The following is a 17334-nucleotide window of genomic DNA, read 5'->3' as shown; positions in this document are numbered from 1 at the left end:
TGTGTTTATGTTGGATGGTGTACAGTAGTTAGGGTGTGTGTTGGATGGTGTACAGTAGTTAGGGTGTGCGTTTATGTTGGATGGTGTTCAGTAGTTAGGGTGTGTGTTTATGTTGGATGGTGTTCATTCACTGTCAGAGCAAACATAGCTAGCTACAGCCTTATACCAGTGCTGGTGTAGGCCTAAATCAATATGTTTATGCAACAGTATCTTCTGAATCCGAGAGGAATAGGCAAATAATTAATGTGTTAGCTACATGAAGTAAGAGAGAGTATTTAATGTAGCCAAACATTCTAGGGTCCCACTCCCCTGGGAAACACTGTCCAACACTTTGGTTCCTACCCTGTCACAATAGTACCTACATAGAGATCCTATTAGTATTCTAATGAATAGTAATACGAATGCCTCCCTGGCGTTTTCATCTGTGGTCATTGTTATATTTCCATGATTCCAACAGTTGATCTAAATCGGAAGTCAAATCCAAATGGCAATATTTGGTTAAAAATAAGGCCTCTATTTTTTTGCACATATCGTGCAGCCCTACGTCCCAGTGTGGAAATTATATATTGTAAAATGAGATGGACTTTTGGTTTAAGCTTGATTTGTTTTATACTGTTCAATCAGAATGGAGAAAGCCCCTTTGAAATAACTTGTAGAATATGTGTTGCCACCCTGGGTCATACACAACTCATAAAGCACATTTACAACTTTTATTATTCAAAAACATAAAATACCGTCATACTGTCAAAAATCACCTCATGAGGAGGAGATATTTTGGCTATATCGCCCAGCCCTATGTGAGGCTAAGAGTGGGGCACACCCAGGTTAGAGGGGGACACCTGTCTAGCAGTCAGGACTACAGCTCCATCTGACACTCATTTAAGGATATATGTCACTTCTTAGATTCTAGTCAGCATTGTTAGCAAGCGTTCTTTAGTCTACTAGGCTATAGGTTGCAGCACTCAAGACCAAGACAGTGTTTATACACAGCTCTCTGCTGCCGTCTTGTGGATTATGGGAATCATAGCTCTCTGATACCATCTGATTGAGCATGGAAATCACACTCCTGCTAATGTGACATGACTCAATTCTGCCTGGATACATGTCTTTGCATATTAAGCACTTGTGAGGATTGTGTCCATTGATAATGTGTATGTTAGCCGTGCTATTGTTCAGTACTTCCTCATCAGACCCTATAGGAATGAAATAAACTCTCGTCCCTCTGTCTTCTGCCTCGTCCCTCTTTCCTCATCAGTGTTGAGATGATGGCTGTGGATCTCATGCAATCGGCACCTATGATGCCCCTTGAAATACTTAATGGAGGGCAACCAACAAAGGTAATCAATTAATCTGTGTTTTGCTTTTCCGGTTACTCTCGTGCATTAGAATGGAAACTACATCTGAATGCACAGAGAATTGTATGCCTTTTTTGTGGGAATGTGATAGCTGTTTGTAACATAGCCATTGGCTTGTCACTATGCAGGCCGAACCTGAGGAGCTAAAGATGCCCACCCCTCCGCCACTGCGGGCTCCGCTGAGCAGTAACCTGATAGACTTCTCAGACCCAACCCCAGTAGTAAGTCTATAGACCCCGTCTGCTGCCTCACACTTCAGCTGCTGTTATCTGTTGCCTTGACTAGATCAAACTTACCAAAAATAAGTACGATTCGCTTTCAAGTTTAAACCCAATAGGCCTACTGTACGTTGACAGGTCACCTATTTACTTTGGCCTCATTGTGCCAAGTGATAGGTGTTTGAGTGTAACTCTTCAACATTCTTCTCTTGTAGTTAGCGCCATCATCAGTGCAATCCAAGCCCATGATATCACCTCGCTGGATCATCCCTGCTGCTGCAGTGAGTACTGATGGACTTTCACTGTCCTCCAGGCTTTAATGCTCCTGTCTGTCTTTAGCCTGCCTGCCTGGCCTGTGTTTAAGTATGTCTGTATTTTAGTCTGTCTGTACGTCAGTCTACCATCCCTACTGTAGCTGCCTCAGAGACTGACACAGCCAGTCCACTTTCCTTCTCCCATTCTAACACAGCCACTCGCTGCCATCTTTACTAACGGCCTCTTTGACCTTGACCCCTCTGCAAAGACCGCCGCCCCTCTCCAACCTGAAGGGGGGGCTCTCACCCCAGCCCTGCACCCCCATCTCTCCTCTCAAATGCACAATGTGATTGACACCAGGTAACTCCGTCGTGGCACGTCGTCATCTCTACCTTGTCCTAATGTTCTTTAGGTCATCTCATCTGGACAGTGTGGTCATCGTTGCTATGTGTTTTTGGTGCCATGCCATATGCTGTGTTGTAAAGAGTAGACAATATAATTCTCCATCCTGTTTAATAATTGAAGCCTGTAGTGATTAACATCCCCATTTACTAATTATGGTCCTGATGAGCTTCTTGAAATAGCTTGGTGAAAGCTGGAGCTGAATGCTTAATTTCCCACTACATCTCTACAGGAGTTCTAAAGTTTGGCTGTACTGCTGAATAAAGTCTGTTCGTTAAGATGAATGTTGTGACCACTACAAGTTAGTAGTGATCACATCAGGTAAATGGAAAGATGAATGGTGCCTGCAGGTCTCCTGGAACAATATCCATAGATTGATGGATGTGAACCGTCTTGTGCAGTTTCTCATTACGTTGTGACGTTCCCATGCATCACATTATACTGGCTAGCAATACAATATTCCTATTCTACTAGAATATTACTATGATACAGTACTTTATGTTGTGCACACTGAAAAGTAGGTGTTCTGGGCTTTTTATTTAGTTGTTCTCCTCTCACCAGCATTGTGGCCCAGCCACCCAAAGAGCACGGCACCAAGCACAAAGGTCTGTTGACCACTGAGCTCTGAGTGGGAACCAGGGAGGAAGCTAGCTTCTACCCTCCTCACAACGAATACTTCCTACTCCTGGTGTTTCCAAACTAGGGGACTACTTCCTACCCTGAGCACATTCATCTCCTACTGCATTCCCAAACCTGGGGGAAGTTCCTGCCCTAGTGACAACCAGTATCTCCTACTGCGTTCCCAAACAATTCCCAAACCAGCAGCAATCAAGAGATTGGAATTCCTCGTCTCACTCTATTCCAGTTTGGAGCAGTGTTTTTATTTTAGTACCACAGTTGGTTCACTGCTTCTTGTCATAAGCATTCCTACAAAGTGCACAGACTCCCTTTTAGAAATGTTTAAAGCAGGAAGGGACTGCAATAAGTGCTAAGGAAGAGGACATCTGTTCCTCAAGCCACTGTATTACATTGGAGCACTGGACCTGGACTCTGAGAAGATATGAAACAATGACTTTGTACTGATATTTTTTTGTCCAGTTTTTTAAATTATTTTTTTTAATTAAAAGTCATACAGAGTGAATCAATCAAGTACCAGTGTTCAGTTAGGACCTGGTGCTCACTAGGCGTTTCTGAATCTGATTTAAGACTCAGTTATCAGAGACAACAGCAATATGTAGAATGCAGGCATGAATTTAGCCACATCTAAAATGTTATTCCTATTTTGTATCCATATAAAAACGCTGTAGCTACAACCTGCCTTAAGCTAGCAGAATGTTAAATTATGATCGCATAACTTTACACAGTAAGGAAATACTACCACTACTGTTACTAATACTACCACTATTACTACTGTATCTAGGCCTATACTGTACTTTAGTTTTTCATCTTACTGACTTCACTGCTTACGACTGGAGTGTCTGTGTGTGATGGTAATATCTAATCATGTAGTCTTGACACTGTTTCTGGCTGTGGTCATCAATGACAGGTGACATGACTCATAGGCCTATTTCCTCTGTCAGCCTATCACAAACTGGCTCTCCATTGGTTATTTTCCACACTAAGCCAATCACATACAGGATCTCTGGTGGTAGGAAGTTGTCAGTCAACTGTATTATTCACTAACGTAAGATGTAATTAAATGTATTTTAGATATCAGATGGGCGGTAGATCAGAAGTAGGTATTTGCGAGATGATGTGCAGTAGAGGTAAAAGCAGAAGACCTTTTCGAATACAGTTCATTTGAACAAGTGATCTGTGAACAACACCCATCTCCACGGAAAGACTTAAAACACATCACGTTTAGTTTTTTAGCTTAAAATAGCCACTCTGAGAAGATGTGAAGTGTTCTCTCTCTGTGTCATGAATATAAACTCAGCAAAAAAAGAAACATTCTCTCACTGTCAGCTGCATGTGTAAATATTTGTATGAACGTAACAAGATTCAACAACTCAGACAAACTGAACAAGTTCCACAGACATGTGACTAACAGAAATTGAATAATGTGTCCCTGAACAAAGGGGGGTCAAAATCAAAAGTAACGGTCAGTATTTGGTGTGGCCACCAGCTGCATTAAGTACTGCAATGCATCTCCTCATGGACTGCACCAGATTTGCCAGTTCTTGCTGTGAGATGTTACCCCACTCTTCCACCAAGGCACCTGCAAGTTTCCAGACATTTCTGGGGGGAATGGCCCTAGCCCTCACCATCTGATCCAACAGGTTCCAGACGTGCTCAATGGCATTGAGATCCGGGCTCTTCGCTGGCCATGGCAGAATACAGACATTCCTGTCTTGCAGGAAATCATGCACAGAACGAGCCTTTTGGCTGGTGGCATTGTCATGCTGGAGGGTCATCTCAGGATGAGCCTGCAGGAAAGGTACCACATGATGGAGGAAGATGTCTTCTCTGTAACGCACAGCGTTGAGATTGCCTGCAATGACAACAAGCTCAGTCCGATAATGCTGTGACCCACCGCCCCAGACCATGACTGACCGTCCACTTCCAAATCGATCCCGCTCCAGAGTACAGGCCTCGGTGTAACGCTCATTCCTTTGATGATAAACGTGAATCCAACCATCACCCCTGGTGAGACAAAACCGCAACTCATCAGATAAGAGCACTTTTTGCCAGTCCTGTCTGGTCCAGCGACGGTGGGTTTGTGCCCTTTGGCAATGTTGTTTCCGGTGATGTCAGGCAGGTCCTCACCATACGACAGGCCTACCAGCCTCGCTCAGCCTATTGCGGACAGTCTGAGCACTGATGGAGGGATTGTGCGTTCCTGATGTAACTCGGGCAGTTGTTGTTGCCATCCTGTACTTGTCCCGCAGGTGTGATGTTCGGATGTACCGATCCTGTGCAGGTGTTGTTACATGTGGTCTGCCACTGTGAGGATGATCAGCTGTCCATCCTGTCTCACTGTAGCGCTGTCAGTCAGGACATTGCAATTTTTTGCCCTGGCCAAAAATCCTCATGCAGTCCTCATGCCTCGCAGCATGCCTAAGGTACATTCACACAGATGAGCAGCGACCTTGGGCATCTTTCTTTTGGTGTTTTTCAGAGTCAGTAGAAAGGCCTCTTTAGTGTCCTAAGTTTTCATAACTGTGACCTTAATTGCCTACCGTCTGTAAGCTGTTAGTGTCTTAACGACCGTTCCACAGGTGCATGTTAATTAATTGTTTGGTTTATTAACAAGCATGGGAAACAGTGTTTAAACCCTTTACAATGAAGATCTGTGAAGTTATTTTTGATTTTTACAAATTATCTTTGAAAAACAGAGTCCTGAAAAGGGGACGTTTCTTTTTTTGCTGAGTTTATAAACTAATTTGCCTGGCAAGAACATTCTTTGTCATATTATTGAATTGCATCAGAGATTGTAGAGATGGTGATTGACCAAAATGAGTGGTCTTTTTTTAAAGCTCTGAGAGGAAACTTTTCTCAGTTTAAACATACCACTTTTTCTCTCTGCTGTTTTGAAATTGATCTTCACCATGTAAGTGCACTTTCGCTGTAGCTCTCGTACCTTAATTTATTCCTCTTTTTGTAAGAGCACCCTTGTTATTCGCACTGTATTTAAATGTATTGTAGATGTGAAAAAAGAAATGCTCTAGATAGTCACCATACCAATTTTGTATCTTGTATGTACATTGAACGTCATTACTTTTTAAATGATGTGTAGGCTAGTATGCCAGTAGTAATTTTGTACAATGTAGTAAATTCTGTAAGTAAAAAAAAAGTATTATAAAAAAAAAAAACGTGTGAATTCTTCCATTTTAAGATCTCTGGTCTTTGAGAAAATGTTTATCTTCCTGTACATGCAGTATTATCCTGAATGATATGTCCATCGGCATCGATTCATTGATTTCCTATAGAGCCTTTCCAGATGCTCGAAGACTCACCTCTTCCACCACCAATGTGTAGCACCCATGCATGGTCAGCAACCATTTCTGCCAGAACGGTCACCACACCTCAGCTATCGGGTGGAGAGATTAATAATCTATGCCAATGAGGAACTGGAGCGGTTTGTTGGGACTGCGGGAGCTGTAATTCTGCGTTTATATATTCTAACACTAGATGGCAACATTAGGTGAGGTTGGACTGTACTACTTAATCGTCAAGCTTGCACAACCTGTCTGGTTTAACCCCTTAAATCCAATCCCATAGGTCAAACGTATTATCTTTAAAAAATATATATATGTTGAAGCCTATGAACTTTGACATCACATTGTGTAGTAGGCTAGGATGGAAGTCATTTTTATTATGTCAACAATGACACCAGGATGATACTGATCACTTTTCCCAGAAGGAAGTGTTCATTTTGAATGTGTAACAGGCACCAGTTGGTCACAATTTGTTTTATGTACAGTACTGAATGTAATGTAGTCCGTGCAGCAAAGTCGGCGTCTGCCTATTGCTGCGTTCAAAACAACTGGGAACTCGAACACTGCGAGGTCAAATCATGACGTCATTGATCTTCAGGTCGGAAAGTCGGAGCTCTAGAAAGAGGCCCGAGTTCGCGAGATCAAATCGTTTTTTTTTTCCCCAGACGTGTTTTGAACACACTGAAGTAGGAAGTCGAGATTTCCCAGTTGCTTTGAACGCGGCATTAACCCCAGAATAGTTTACCGACATCGGGGATAATCGACTAGATACAGCTGCGTACCGATTTCATATACATATTTTAAAATAATTGATAGACTGCAAATTGACCCCAAGAAGCCCAAACATATACATTTGCCTAAAACCTAATCATTTTAAACCTTGCTGACATTTGTATGCTTGGGAATACTTTGGAACAGATTTCCAAAATTTAAAATTAATTTGAGCTTATTTGGTGGTGTTTAATGTCCCCCCAAAAATAAAATAATATATTTGTTTTGCTCAGAACGTGGGGCGTAAAATCAAATCACCTGCGTCGTGTTGGGGAACCCTGGTTTACATTCTGGTTATGGTCCCTTGGCTCTCTCACGCACTCTCTGTTGGTGTCAGTCAAGAGAACGCACGCTCGAGACCCAGCAGTGGCTCTACTCTGGCTCAGTATGTTTCGCTTGCACATGGTTGGTTGGAGTTGCCAAGTATGTCCTCGTAGTGTACGCAATGTTTTTGGACTCTAATGGAACTTGCAATTTTTTGAATTGTCAAGACTCGATGTTGGTTGCATATTTATTTAAATGATAGCGAATCTATTTCGTAAAGAAAGCTGGCGGGATAGGTTACTCCGAAAGCAAAACTCCCGACGACCCGAACCAAGTGTACCTCTTCCGAGTTTTTGCGCAAGGTGATAGTGACGGTGACGACAGTTGAGCTGCCTTTATAGTTGGCTGAGAGGAACGAGTCGAATGCTTATGGATTACAACTCTGTGATTCTATGACAGGGTCGTCTCTTAGTGGATACATTAGGGAGGAGAATTGTGACGCTTTTATCGTCTGTTTCATCTTAACGCTTCTCCAACTTCTTGCGTTGGATAGTCGTTTTTAAAGAAGAACATGGCATCGGATACCACACCAGTGTTTTCGAAACAGGTGCTCCTGTGGCTGGTTGTAGGTAAGTTTTGGAGAGACGCGCAGCGCACCGCTTATCCTTGATGCCGCTCGAGGCTTTCTTTAATTCCATTTCTACAAATGATGCCTGGGCATGATGGTTTATCATTCATTAATGAATGATGAAAATAACATTATTCGATAGAAACTAGAAAGATGATAAATTATTGACATTAAAATAATGACCATCCCTTTCATCATGTCAAAGCATTGATTCATTAGTAATATAAATATTATTATATCATGTTAATATTTTTAGAGGTTCATATATTCAATCATAAACGTGCTTGTCTGAGCCTGAGGGTTGACTTGTGTATATATGGAAAGTCGTCGTCATGAATCCCAATTATGACATATCCTAAGGGCATTTTCAAATCATTTCGTGAAATGAGGACGCTCCAGTCATGGAAGGTCTAAGTGGCTTTTAAAAATGTCATGTCAATATGACATTTAGACTTTCCAGCAAGTTGGAGGTGCTCAAAACGGACCCATCCACACAAGTTAATTATCGGTTTTAATGAATCATGCAAAGCTCCCTCCTGCTGAGAAATGTATTTTACACTTCTCTTAACCAGCCTGCTGTGCTAAGGTCTGATGAGGGGTGTTGCAGTCTGTGCACACGCTTCACTTTGCTCCCTAGTTTTCCGCTCTCCATCAGCACGATCCACGTGGAGCCTCTCTATATTTCCTGTACACACACCGACTCACAGGACCAAGACATGGCTCCTCATAACTATTTAACTATTTCTGTCTAAGAATGGGCTAGCGTTCACTTGGCCTATTAAAAAGCTAGGGTTTTGGCGCTGTCTAGCCTACTGTTAAAACAGATGGAATATTTTGACCTACCTAACTGAGGTGATAATCATTTTCAAATGATAGTTCACATCATTCAATATTATATGATTAATATGATTTGTTTCCCGGATAAACCCGGCAATTGTGGATGCTTCGCATAGTACTGTAATGGTCTGTGGTGTTTAACTGTGAGAGTCTGAGTCATAACTGCAGAAGGCCACTGTGTGTTAGGACCCATATGATACAGCAGCTCTGACTTTTAAATGAGGGAACTCTTATTCATTTTTTATTTTTTTTATCTCAAAACTGAGTATTGAAATGGGAGCTTGTCATGCTAAAACATTCCTCCATTTTGTTTTGTTCATAACAGAATCTCAATCAATACACAACCCTTTGTGCAAAATGCGGTCCACACTACTGTACACTAAGAGCCCTGGCTAAAAATCACAAGAAAATCATATTTAAAACAAGCTCAAAGAGCATTTACATAGCTTGTCTCAGTCTCTCTATTTCCCTGTTGTCTAATTAAGCTTCATTTTTTAAAATGGCTTAAATGAGGGTGTAATTTCACTCTCTTACAAAACACAATACATTTAGCAGTATGTTTTATAGTTGTGTTATCCCTGCTGGTTGATCCAGTGAGGCATGCTTAGCTGCAGTGTTCTGATCCAGTGAGGCATGCTTAGCTGCAGTGTTCTGATCCAGTGAGACATGCTTAGCTGCAGTGTTCTGATCCAGTGAGGCATGCTTAGCTGCAGTGTTCTGATCCAGTGAGGCATGCTTAGCTGCAGTGTTCTGATCCAGTGAGGCATGCTTAGCTGCAGTGTTCTGATCCAGTGAGACATGCTTAGCTGCAGTGTTCTGATCCAGTGAGGCATGCTTAGCTGCAGTGTTCTGATCCAGTGAGGCATGCTTAGCTGCAGTGTTCTGATCCAGTGAGGCATGCTTAGCTGCAGTGTTCTGATCCAGTGAGACATGCTTAGCTGCAGTGTTCTGATCCAGTGAGACATGCTTAGCTGCAGTGTTCTGATCCAGTGAGACATGCTTAGCTGCAGTGTTCTGATCCAGTGAGGCATGCTTAGCTGCAGTGTTCTGATCCAGTGAGACATGCTTAGCTGCAGTGTTCTGATCCAGTGAGACATGCTTAGCTGCAGTGTTCTGATCCAGTGAGACATGCTTAGCTGCAGTGTTCTGATCCAGTGAGACATGCTTAGCTGCAGTGTTCTGATCCAGTGAGGAATGCTTAGCTGCAGTGTTCTGATCCAGTGAGGCATGCTTAGCTGCAGTGTTGTTCTGATCCAGTGAGGCATGCTTAGCTGCAGTGTTCTGATCCAGTGAGGCATGCTTAGCTGCAGTGTTGTTCTGATCCAGTGAGGCATGCTTAGCTGCAGTGTTGTTCTAATTAAACATGTACAATTAACAGAGGGCTCCTGAATAATGAGTGACTGTAGGGGTGCCAGATTATAGGGAACATTCTTGGGTGACGCCAACACTTCCTCCCCATGAAGCACCAGCATGCTTTTCCTATATGAGGTTATTCTCTGGCAAGGACTAAAATCTACAAACTGAACTAAGTTTGTCTTGTTTGCAATGCTGTGTTTCCTGTTTTGTCAGTTCTGTTTCTTTGGAACTCTGACCTCCTGTGAACCCTGTTTTTCATCATTACATAATGTCACTCAGAGGGAGTTTATCGAGCATTCAATCAGAGGTGCTGACAACAAGGCTGAAGTATTGACTTGTGGTGGGAAAAGGAGAGGAGGTGAAGTGAGGCCCAGAGGAGTTGGCTAAGTAGTTTAGGAGACAGAGTGGATGTGTACCGCTGGTAAGGAATTAAATGGAGGGGGTGAGGGAGGAGCGGACGAGGAAGACCTATTGGAGTTGGCTATGTAGCTTAAGAGACAGAGCGATGGTCTACCGCTGGTAGGGGGAAAACAATGACCCCATGGGATGACGGAAGCAGGGAGAGAAGTGTCAAGTTTGTCCCCCTCCCCCCTTTTTCAGAGCTGGCTTTGTGTGGCAATCAACACGGATCCTCTGAGATTCATTACCCTCACAGGTGACTCACCACTACTCTTTCTGGCCCTCTCTAACACACATAGACTTACACCCTCTCTCTGGCCCTCTCTAACACACATAGACTTACACCCTCTCTCTGGCCCTCTCTAACACACATAGACTTACACCCTCTCTCTGGCCCTCTCTAACACACATAGACTTACACCCTCTCTCTGGCCCTCTCTAACACACATAGACTTACACCCTCTCTCTGGCCCTCTCTAACACACATAGACTTACACCCTCTCTCTGGCCCTCTCTAACACACATAGACTTACACCCTCTCTCTGGCCCTCTCTAACACACATAGACTTACACCCTCTCTCTGGCCCTCTCTAACACACATAGACTTACACCCTCTCTCTGGCCCTCTCTAACACACATAGACTTACACCCTCTCTCTGGCCCTCTCTAACACACATAGACTTACACCCTCTCTCTGGCCCTCTCCAACACACATACTGCAGACATACAGTTCAAGTTGGTCAGTCATTCTTTTCATTTGTTTTGGATACATACTCTGCCCCTCTCCAACAGGACATTAAACGTCACCATTCCTAGGAGAAAGAATCAAATAAATGTCCCTGTTTGGTGAAGAGAATTCTTCTTACCTAGAGAGATGAATAAGAAATTGTGGAGGCGGGGCCGAGGTAGGCAGGAAGAATAAGTGGAGATTGGTGTTTTGGTTGTTTTATGACTACAGTTGTCAGCTCTGCTGTGTTCTCAGGTCCAGTTGGACTGGTGGGACAGGACCACTCACTTGTGATTGGACTGATTGGATCCATCTGTCGTGAACTACATTATGTCTGGAGAGATCAGGATGGAAACCTTGCCTTTTTTCATGTAGTTGTGCTCAAGTGTAACATGATAAATATCTGGATTTATCTTTAAAAACGACAGTATCTACAACTCTTTCTATGGTCAGTCTCCCATATTCAGTGAGCGGACTTCTGCCAAATGTAGCATGGCAATAGGCCAATATTTTTTTGCTTTACCTCTGTTCATGGCGCCCCACAACCTACATACAGCAGCATTATTTATTTCACTCAGTGGGCAGCAGAGCTGATTTTACAGGCCATTGGTTTTCATGCCTGTCTTATAAAGCACATTTAACCTTGTATAGCAAAAGCACCACATCCCTGCTGGCTGCAGACAGAGACGACCAATGGCTTCTCATTAGTGACCCAAAATCCAGGGAGTGAAGATATGAAAATACACTCCTCTCTTCCATTATGCATATCTCTATATATCTATCTCTTTCTATATATTTCTATGTATCTATATCTTTATCTCCATATATAGCTCTATCTATATATCTCTGTCGCTCTCTATATATATATCTATATCTCTATCTAGCTCTCTCTATATATCTATATATATCTCTATGTATCTTTATCTCATCTATATCTATATCACTATATATCTATCTAGCTCTCTCTCTCTCATATATATATATATACAGTGGGGCAAAAAAGTATTTAGTCAGCCACCAATTGTGCAAGTTCTCCCACTTAAAAAGATGAGGCCTGTAATTTTCATCATAGGTACACTTCAACTATGACAGACAAAATGAGAAGAAAACATCCAGAAAATCACATTGTAGGATTTTTAATGAATTTATTTGCAAATTATGGTGGAAAATAAGTATTTGGTCAATAACAAAAGTTTATCTCAATACTTTGTTATATACCCTTTGTTGGCAATGACAGAGGTCAAACGTTTTCTGTAAGTCTTCACAAGGTTTTCACACACTGTTGCTGGTATTTTGGCCCATTCCTCCATGCAGATCTCCCCTAGAGCAGTGATGTTTTGGGGCTGTTGCTGGGCAACACAGACTTTCAACTCCCTCCAGAGATTTTCTATGGGGTTGAGATCTGGAGACTGGCTAGGCCACTCCAGGACCTTGAAATGCTTCTTACGAAGCCACTCCTTTGTTGCCCGGGCGGTGTGTTTGGGATCATTGTCATGCTGAAAGACCCAGCCACGTTTAATCTTCAATGCCCTTGCTGATGATAGGCTTTGTTACTTTTGTCCCAGCTCTCTGCAGGTCATTCACTAGGTCCCCCCGTGTGGTTCTGGGATTTTTGCTCACCGTTCTTGTGATAATTTTGACCCCACGGGGTGAGATCTTGCGTGGAGCCCCAGATCGAGGGAGATTATCAGTGGTCTTGTATGTCTTCCATTTCCTAATAATTGCTCCCACAGTTGATTTCCTCAAACCAAGCTGCTTACCTATTGCAGATTCAGTCTTCCCAGCCTGGTGCAGGTCTACAATTTTGTTTCTGGTGTCCTTTGACAGCTCTTTGGTCTTGGCCATAGTAGAGTTTGGAGTGTGACTGTTTGAGGTTGTGGACAGGTGTCTTTTATACTGATAACAAGTTCAAACAGGTGCCATTAATACAGGTAACGAGTGGAGGACAGAGGAGCCCCTTAAAGAAGAAGTTACAGGTCTGTGAGAGCCAGAAATCTTGCTTGTTTGTAGGTGACCAAATACTTATTTTCCACCATAATTTGCAAATAAATTCATAAAAAATCCTACAATGTGATTTTCTGGATTTATTTTCTCATTTTGTCTGTCATAGTTGAAGTGTACCTATGATGACAATTACAGGCCTCTCTCGTCTTTTTAAGTGGGAGAACTTGCACAGTTGGTGGCTGACTAAATACTTTTTTGCCCCACTGTATATATCTATATCTCTCTCTATATATCTATATATCTATCTATATAGCTCTATCTAGCTCTCTCTCCCTATATATCCATCTATATATCTCTCTATCTATATGTATATATATATCTATCTCCATCTATATATCTCTCTATCTCTACCTATATATCTCTATGTATCTATCTCTCTATCTAGCTCTCTCTCTATGTATCTATATCTCTCTATCCATCTATATATATATATATATATATATATCTTGCTCTATATCTACATATCTCTCTATATAGCTCTATCTATATCTCTCCATCTATATATCTAGCTCTCTATCTATATGTATCTATATCTCTCTATCCATCTATATACAGTGCCTTGCGAAAGTATTCGCCCCCCTTGAACTTTGCGACCTTTTGCCACATTTCAGGCTTCAAACATAAATATATAAAACTGTATTTTTTTGTGAAGAATCAACAACAAGTGGGACACAATCATGAAGTGGAACGACATTTATTGGATATTTCAAACTTTTTTAACAAATCAAAAACTGAAAAATTGGGCGTGCAAAATTATTCAGCCCCCTTAAGTTAATACTTTGTAGCGCCACCTTTTGCTGCGATTACAGCTGTAAGTCGCTTGGGGTATGTCTCTATCAGTTTTGCACATCGAGAGACTGAAATTTTTTCCCATTCCTCCTTGCAAAACAGCTCGAGCTCAGTGAGGTTGGATGGAGAGCATTTGTGAACAGCAGTTTTCAGTTCTTTCCACAGATTCTCGATTGGATTCAGGTCTGGACTTTGACTTGGCCATTCTAACACCTGGATATGTTTATTTTTTAACCATTCCATTGTAGATTTTGCTTTATGTTTTGGATCATTGTCTTGTTGGAAGACAAATCTCCGTCCCAGTCTCGGGTCTTTTGCAGACTCCATCAGGTTTTCTTCCAGAATGGTCCTGTATTTGGCTCCATCCATCTTCCCATCAATTTTAACCATCTTCCCTGTCCCTGCTGAAGAAAAGCAGGCCCAAACCATGATGCTGCCACCACCATGCTTGACAGTGGGGATGGTGTGTTCAGGGTGATGAGCTGTGTTGCTTTTACGCCAAACATAACGTTTTGCATTGTTGCCAAAAAGTTCAATTTTGGTTTGATCTGACCAGAGCACCTTCTTCCACATGTTTGGTGTGTCTCCCAGGTGGCTTGTGGCAAACTTTAAATGACACTTTTTATGGATATCTTTAAGAAATTGCTTTCTTCTTGCCACTCTTCCATAAAGGCCAGATTTGTGCAATATACGACTGATTGTTGTCCTATGGACAGAGTCTCCCACCTCAGCTGTAGATCTCTGCAGTTCATCCAGAGTGATCATGGGCCTCTTGGCTGCATCTCTGATCAGTCTTCTCCTTGTATGAGCTGAAAGTTTAGAGGGACGGCCAGGTCTTGGTAGATTTGCAGTGGTCTGATACTCCTTCCATTTCAATATTATCGCTTGCACAGTAATCCTTGGGATGTTTAAAGCTTGGGAAATCTTTTTGTATCCAAATCCGGCTTTAAACTTCTTCACAACAGTATCTCGGACCTGCCTGGTGTGTTCCTTGTTCTTCATGATGCTCTCTGCGCTTTTAACGGACCGCTGAGACTATCACAGTGCAGGTGCATTTATACGGAGACTTGATTACACACAGGTGGATTGTATTTATCATCATTAGTCATTTAGGTCAACATTGAATCATTCAGAGATCCTCACTGAACTTCTGGAGAGAGTTTGCTGCACTGAAAGTAAAGGGGCTGAATAATTTTGCACGCCCAATTTTTCAGTTTTTGATTTGTTAAAAAAGTTTGAAATATCCAATAAATGTCGTTCCACTTCATGATTGTGTCCCACTTGTTGTTGATTCTTCACAAAAAAAATACAGTTTTATATCTTTATGTTTGAAGCCTGAAATGTGGCAAAAGGTCGCAAAGTTCAAGGGGGCCGAATACTTTCGCAAGGCACTGTATATATCTCTATCTATATCTCTATCTCTAGATATATATATATATATATATATCTTTCTATCTTTCTATTTCTATCTAAGCTCTATATCTATCTCTCATAAGTTTGGGGTCACTTAGAAATGTCCTTGTTTTTAAGAAAAGCACTTTTTTTGTCAATTTGATATTTTAAAATGGATCAGAAATACAGTATAGACATTGTTAATGTTGTAAATGACTATTGTAGCTGGAAACGGCAGACTTTTAAAGGAATATCTACATAGGTGTACAGAGGCCCATTATCAGCAGCCATCACTCCTGTTCCAATGGCACATTGTGTTAGGTAATCCAAGTTTATCATTTTAAAAGGCTAATTGATCATTAGAAAAGCCTTTTGCAATTATGTTAGCACAGCTGAAAACTGTTGTTCTGATTAAAGAAGCAATAAAACTGGCCTTCTTTAGAGTAGTCGAATATCTGAAGCATCAGCATTTGTGGGTTAGAATAAGGCTATATCGTAACAAAATGTGGAAAAAGTCAAGGGGTCTGCAGTATGGCTGTCCCCAAGATGGCACCCTATTCCCTAATATAGTGCACTACATTTAACCAGTGGAGATAGGGTGTAGGGTGCCATTTGGGATGCATTTCTCTCCACACTTTGTTTTATTGTCACATACACCTGATAGGTGCAGTGACATTTGTTGTTTTACTGGGTCATAGTAGTATGGCAACCTTGGGTAAATTAGGGGTAAGTGCTACAAGGCACATCGGCAGATTTTTTTTTAACCTTGTCAGGTATTCGAACCAGCAACCTTTTGTTTACTGTCCCAATGCTCTAACCGCTAGACTACCTATCGCTCTTTAACCACTAGTCACGGCCGTCTGAGCGAGAGAGTGAGGACAATTGCTCTCAGGGGCCAGTCATTCAGTGAGCAGCCAGCCACATATCTAGGGCCGTGACGGTAATTACAAGTATTTGTGGAGCTGTTTCCCATTGAAGCCCCCTGCGTGTGTATGTATCAGCACCGCTTCACGCCCTCAGCTGGACAACTCATTGTGTACCAACAACTCTCTGATCCAACTGAGCTGCGTGCTGCATGTTAAGGAAGTGCAAACCGCTCACAGAAGTATGATTTAGAGGGACACGCGCACACGTACATACGCACTGGTTGACTTGCCATTAGGCAGAAGAGGCAATTGCCTCAGGCCTCATGTCATCAAGCGGCATCATGAGCTGGCCATAAGAAAATAAATACAAATAAACCAATAAAATATTCTATGCTTGAGGCCTCCTCATGCTCCGCTCGAGGCATCATAAAATAATAATACAAAATCCCCCTCGAAATCCGTCTGTATGAGCCCGTGGCTGTGTCTCAATCCATTGCATCTGTTGATGTTCGGCCTTCTACATCCGTGGTGGAAGGTGGCTGAGCTACAGCGATGTTTGTCAGACCATTTGTCAATAATTTCGCTACACTCGCATTAACATCTGCTAACCATGTGACAAATTTAAAATTTGATTTGACCAGGAGACATCCCGAAAATCGGTCTTCTCACGAAAACATCTGTAGCATCCGGGACGTTTTGGGCTGCACTCTATACCCTTCTATAGGAAGTCGTAACTCTCATGAACACAATGGTGTGCTCCCTTTTGCTCGACAACCCCACAAGTGTCACAAGACGCAACTTTTGTCTTGCATATTCACCCTCTGAATGGCATACACACACTCCAAGGCTTAAACATCTTTCTTTAACCCGTCTCCTCCCTTTCATCTACACTGATTTGAAGTGGATTTAACAAGTGACATCAATAAGGGATCATAGCTTTCACCTGGATCCACCTGGTCCATCTATGTCATGGAAAGAGCAGGTGTTCTTAATGTTTTGTATACTCGGTGTATCTCTGATATAGGACAGACACTTCATTCCTTTTGATTCATTACATTTAGTTTCTGTTTTTCCATGCATCTGTTATTAAAGGGATTTATGTGGGCTAATAGCACTAAGGCCGAAATGTTTAA

At 42.1% G+C, this 17334-nt stretch overlaps 2 protein-coding genes across 2 annotated transcripts in view; both read left to right on the top strand.

Moving 5' to 3' along the window:
- The window catches only part of LOC139380897 (band 4.1-like protein 5), a 44543-nt gene extending 41561 nt beyond the window's left edge, over positions 1 to 2982 (top strand). The window contains exons 22-26 of the mRNA XM_071124052.1: positions 1256 to 1337; positions 1484 to 1576; positions 1789 to 1854; positions 2043 to 2188; positions 2792 to 2982. Coding sequence (XP_070980153.1) covers positions 1256 to 1337; positions 1484 to 1576; positions 1789 to 1854; positions 2043 to 2188; positions 2792 to 2858 — 454 coding nt within the window. The 3' untranslated portion in view covers positions 2859 to 2982. The remainder of the gene's footprint in view (positions 1 to 1255; positions 1338 to 1483; positions 1577 to 1788; positions 1855 to 2042; positions 2189 to 2791) is intronic.
- A 4276-nt stretch (positions 2983 to 7258) lies between these two features.
- Positions 7259 to 17334, top strand: part of LOC139380899 (receptor activity-modifying protein 1-like) — a 90743-nt gene continuing 80667 nt past the window's right edge. Inside the window, exon 1 of the mRNA XM_071124055.1 lies at positions 7259 to 7832. Coding sequence (XP_070980156.1) covers positions 7775 to 7832 — 58 coding nt within the window. The 5' untranslated portion in view covers positions 7259 to 7774. The remainder of the gene's footprint in view (positions 7833 to 17334) is intronic.

This window comes from Oncorhynchus clarkii, chromosome 22, assembly GCF_045791955.1.
Source record: "Oncorhynchus clarkii lewisi isolate Uvic-CL-2024 chromosome 22, UVic_Ocla_1.0, whole genome shotgun sequence".
Lineage (NCBI taxonomy): Eukaryota > Metazoa > Chordata > Actinopteri > Salmoniformes > Salmonidae > Oncorhynchus > Oncorhynchus clarkii.
Note: the sequence above shows the minus strand (reverse complement) of the source record. Positions and strands in the feature narration are given on the sequence as shown.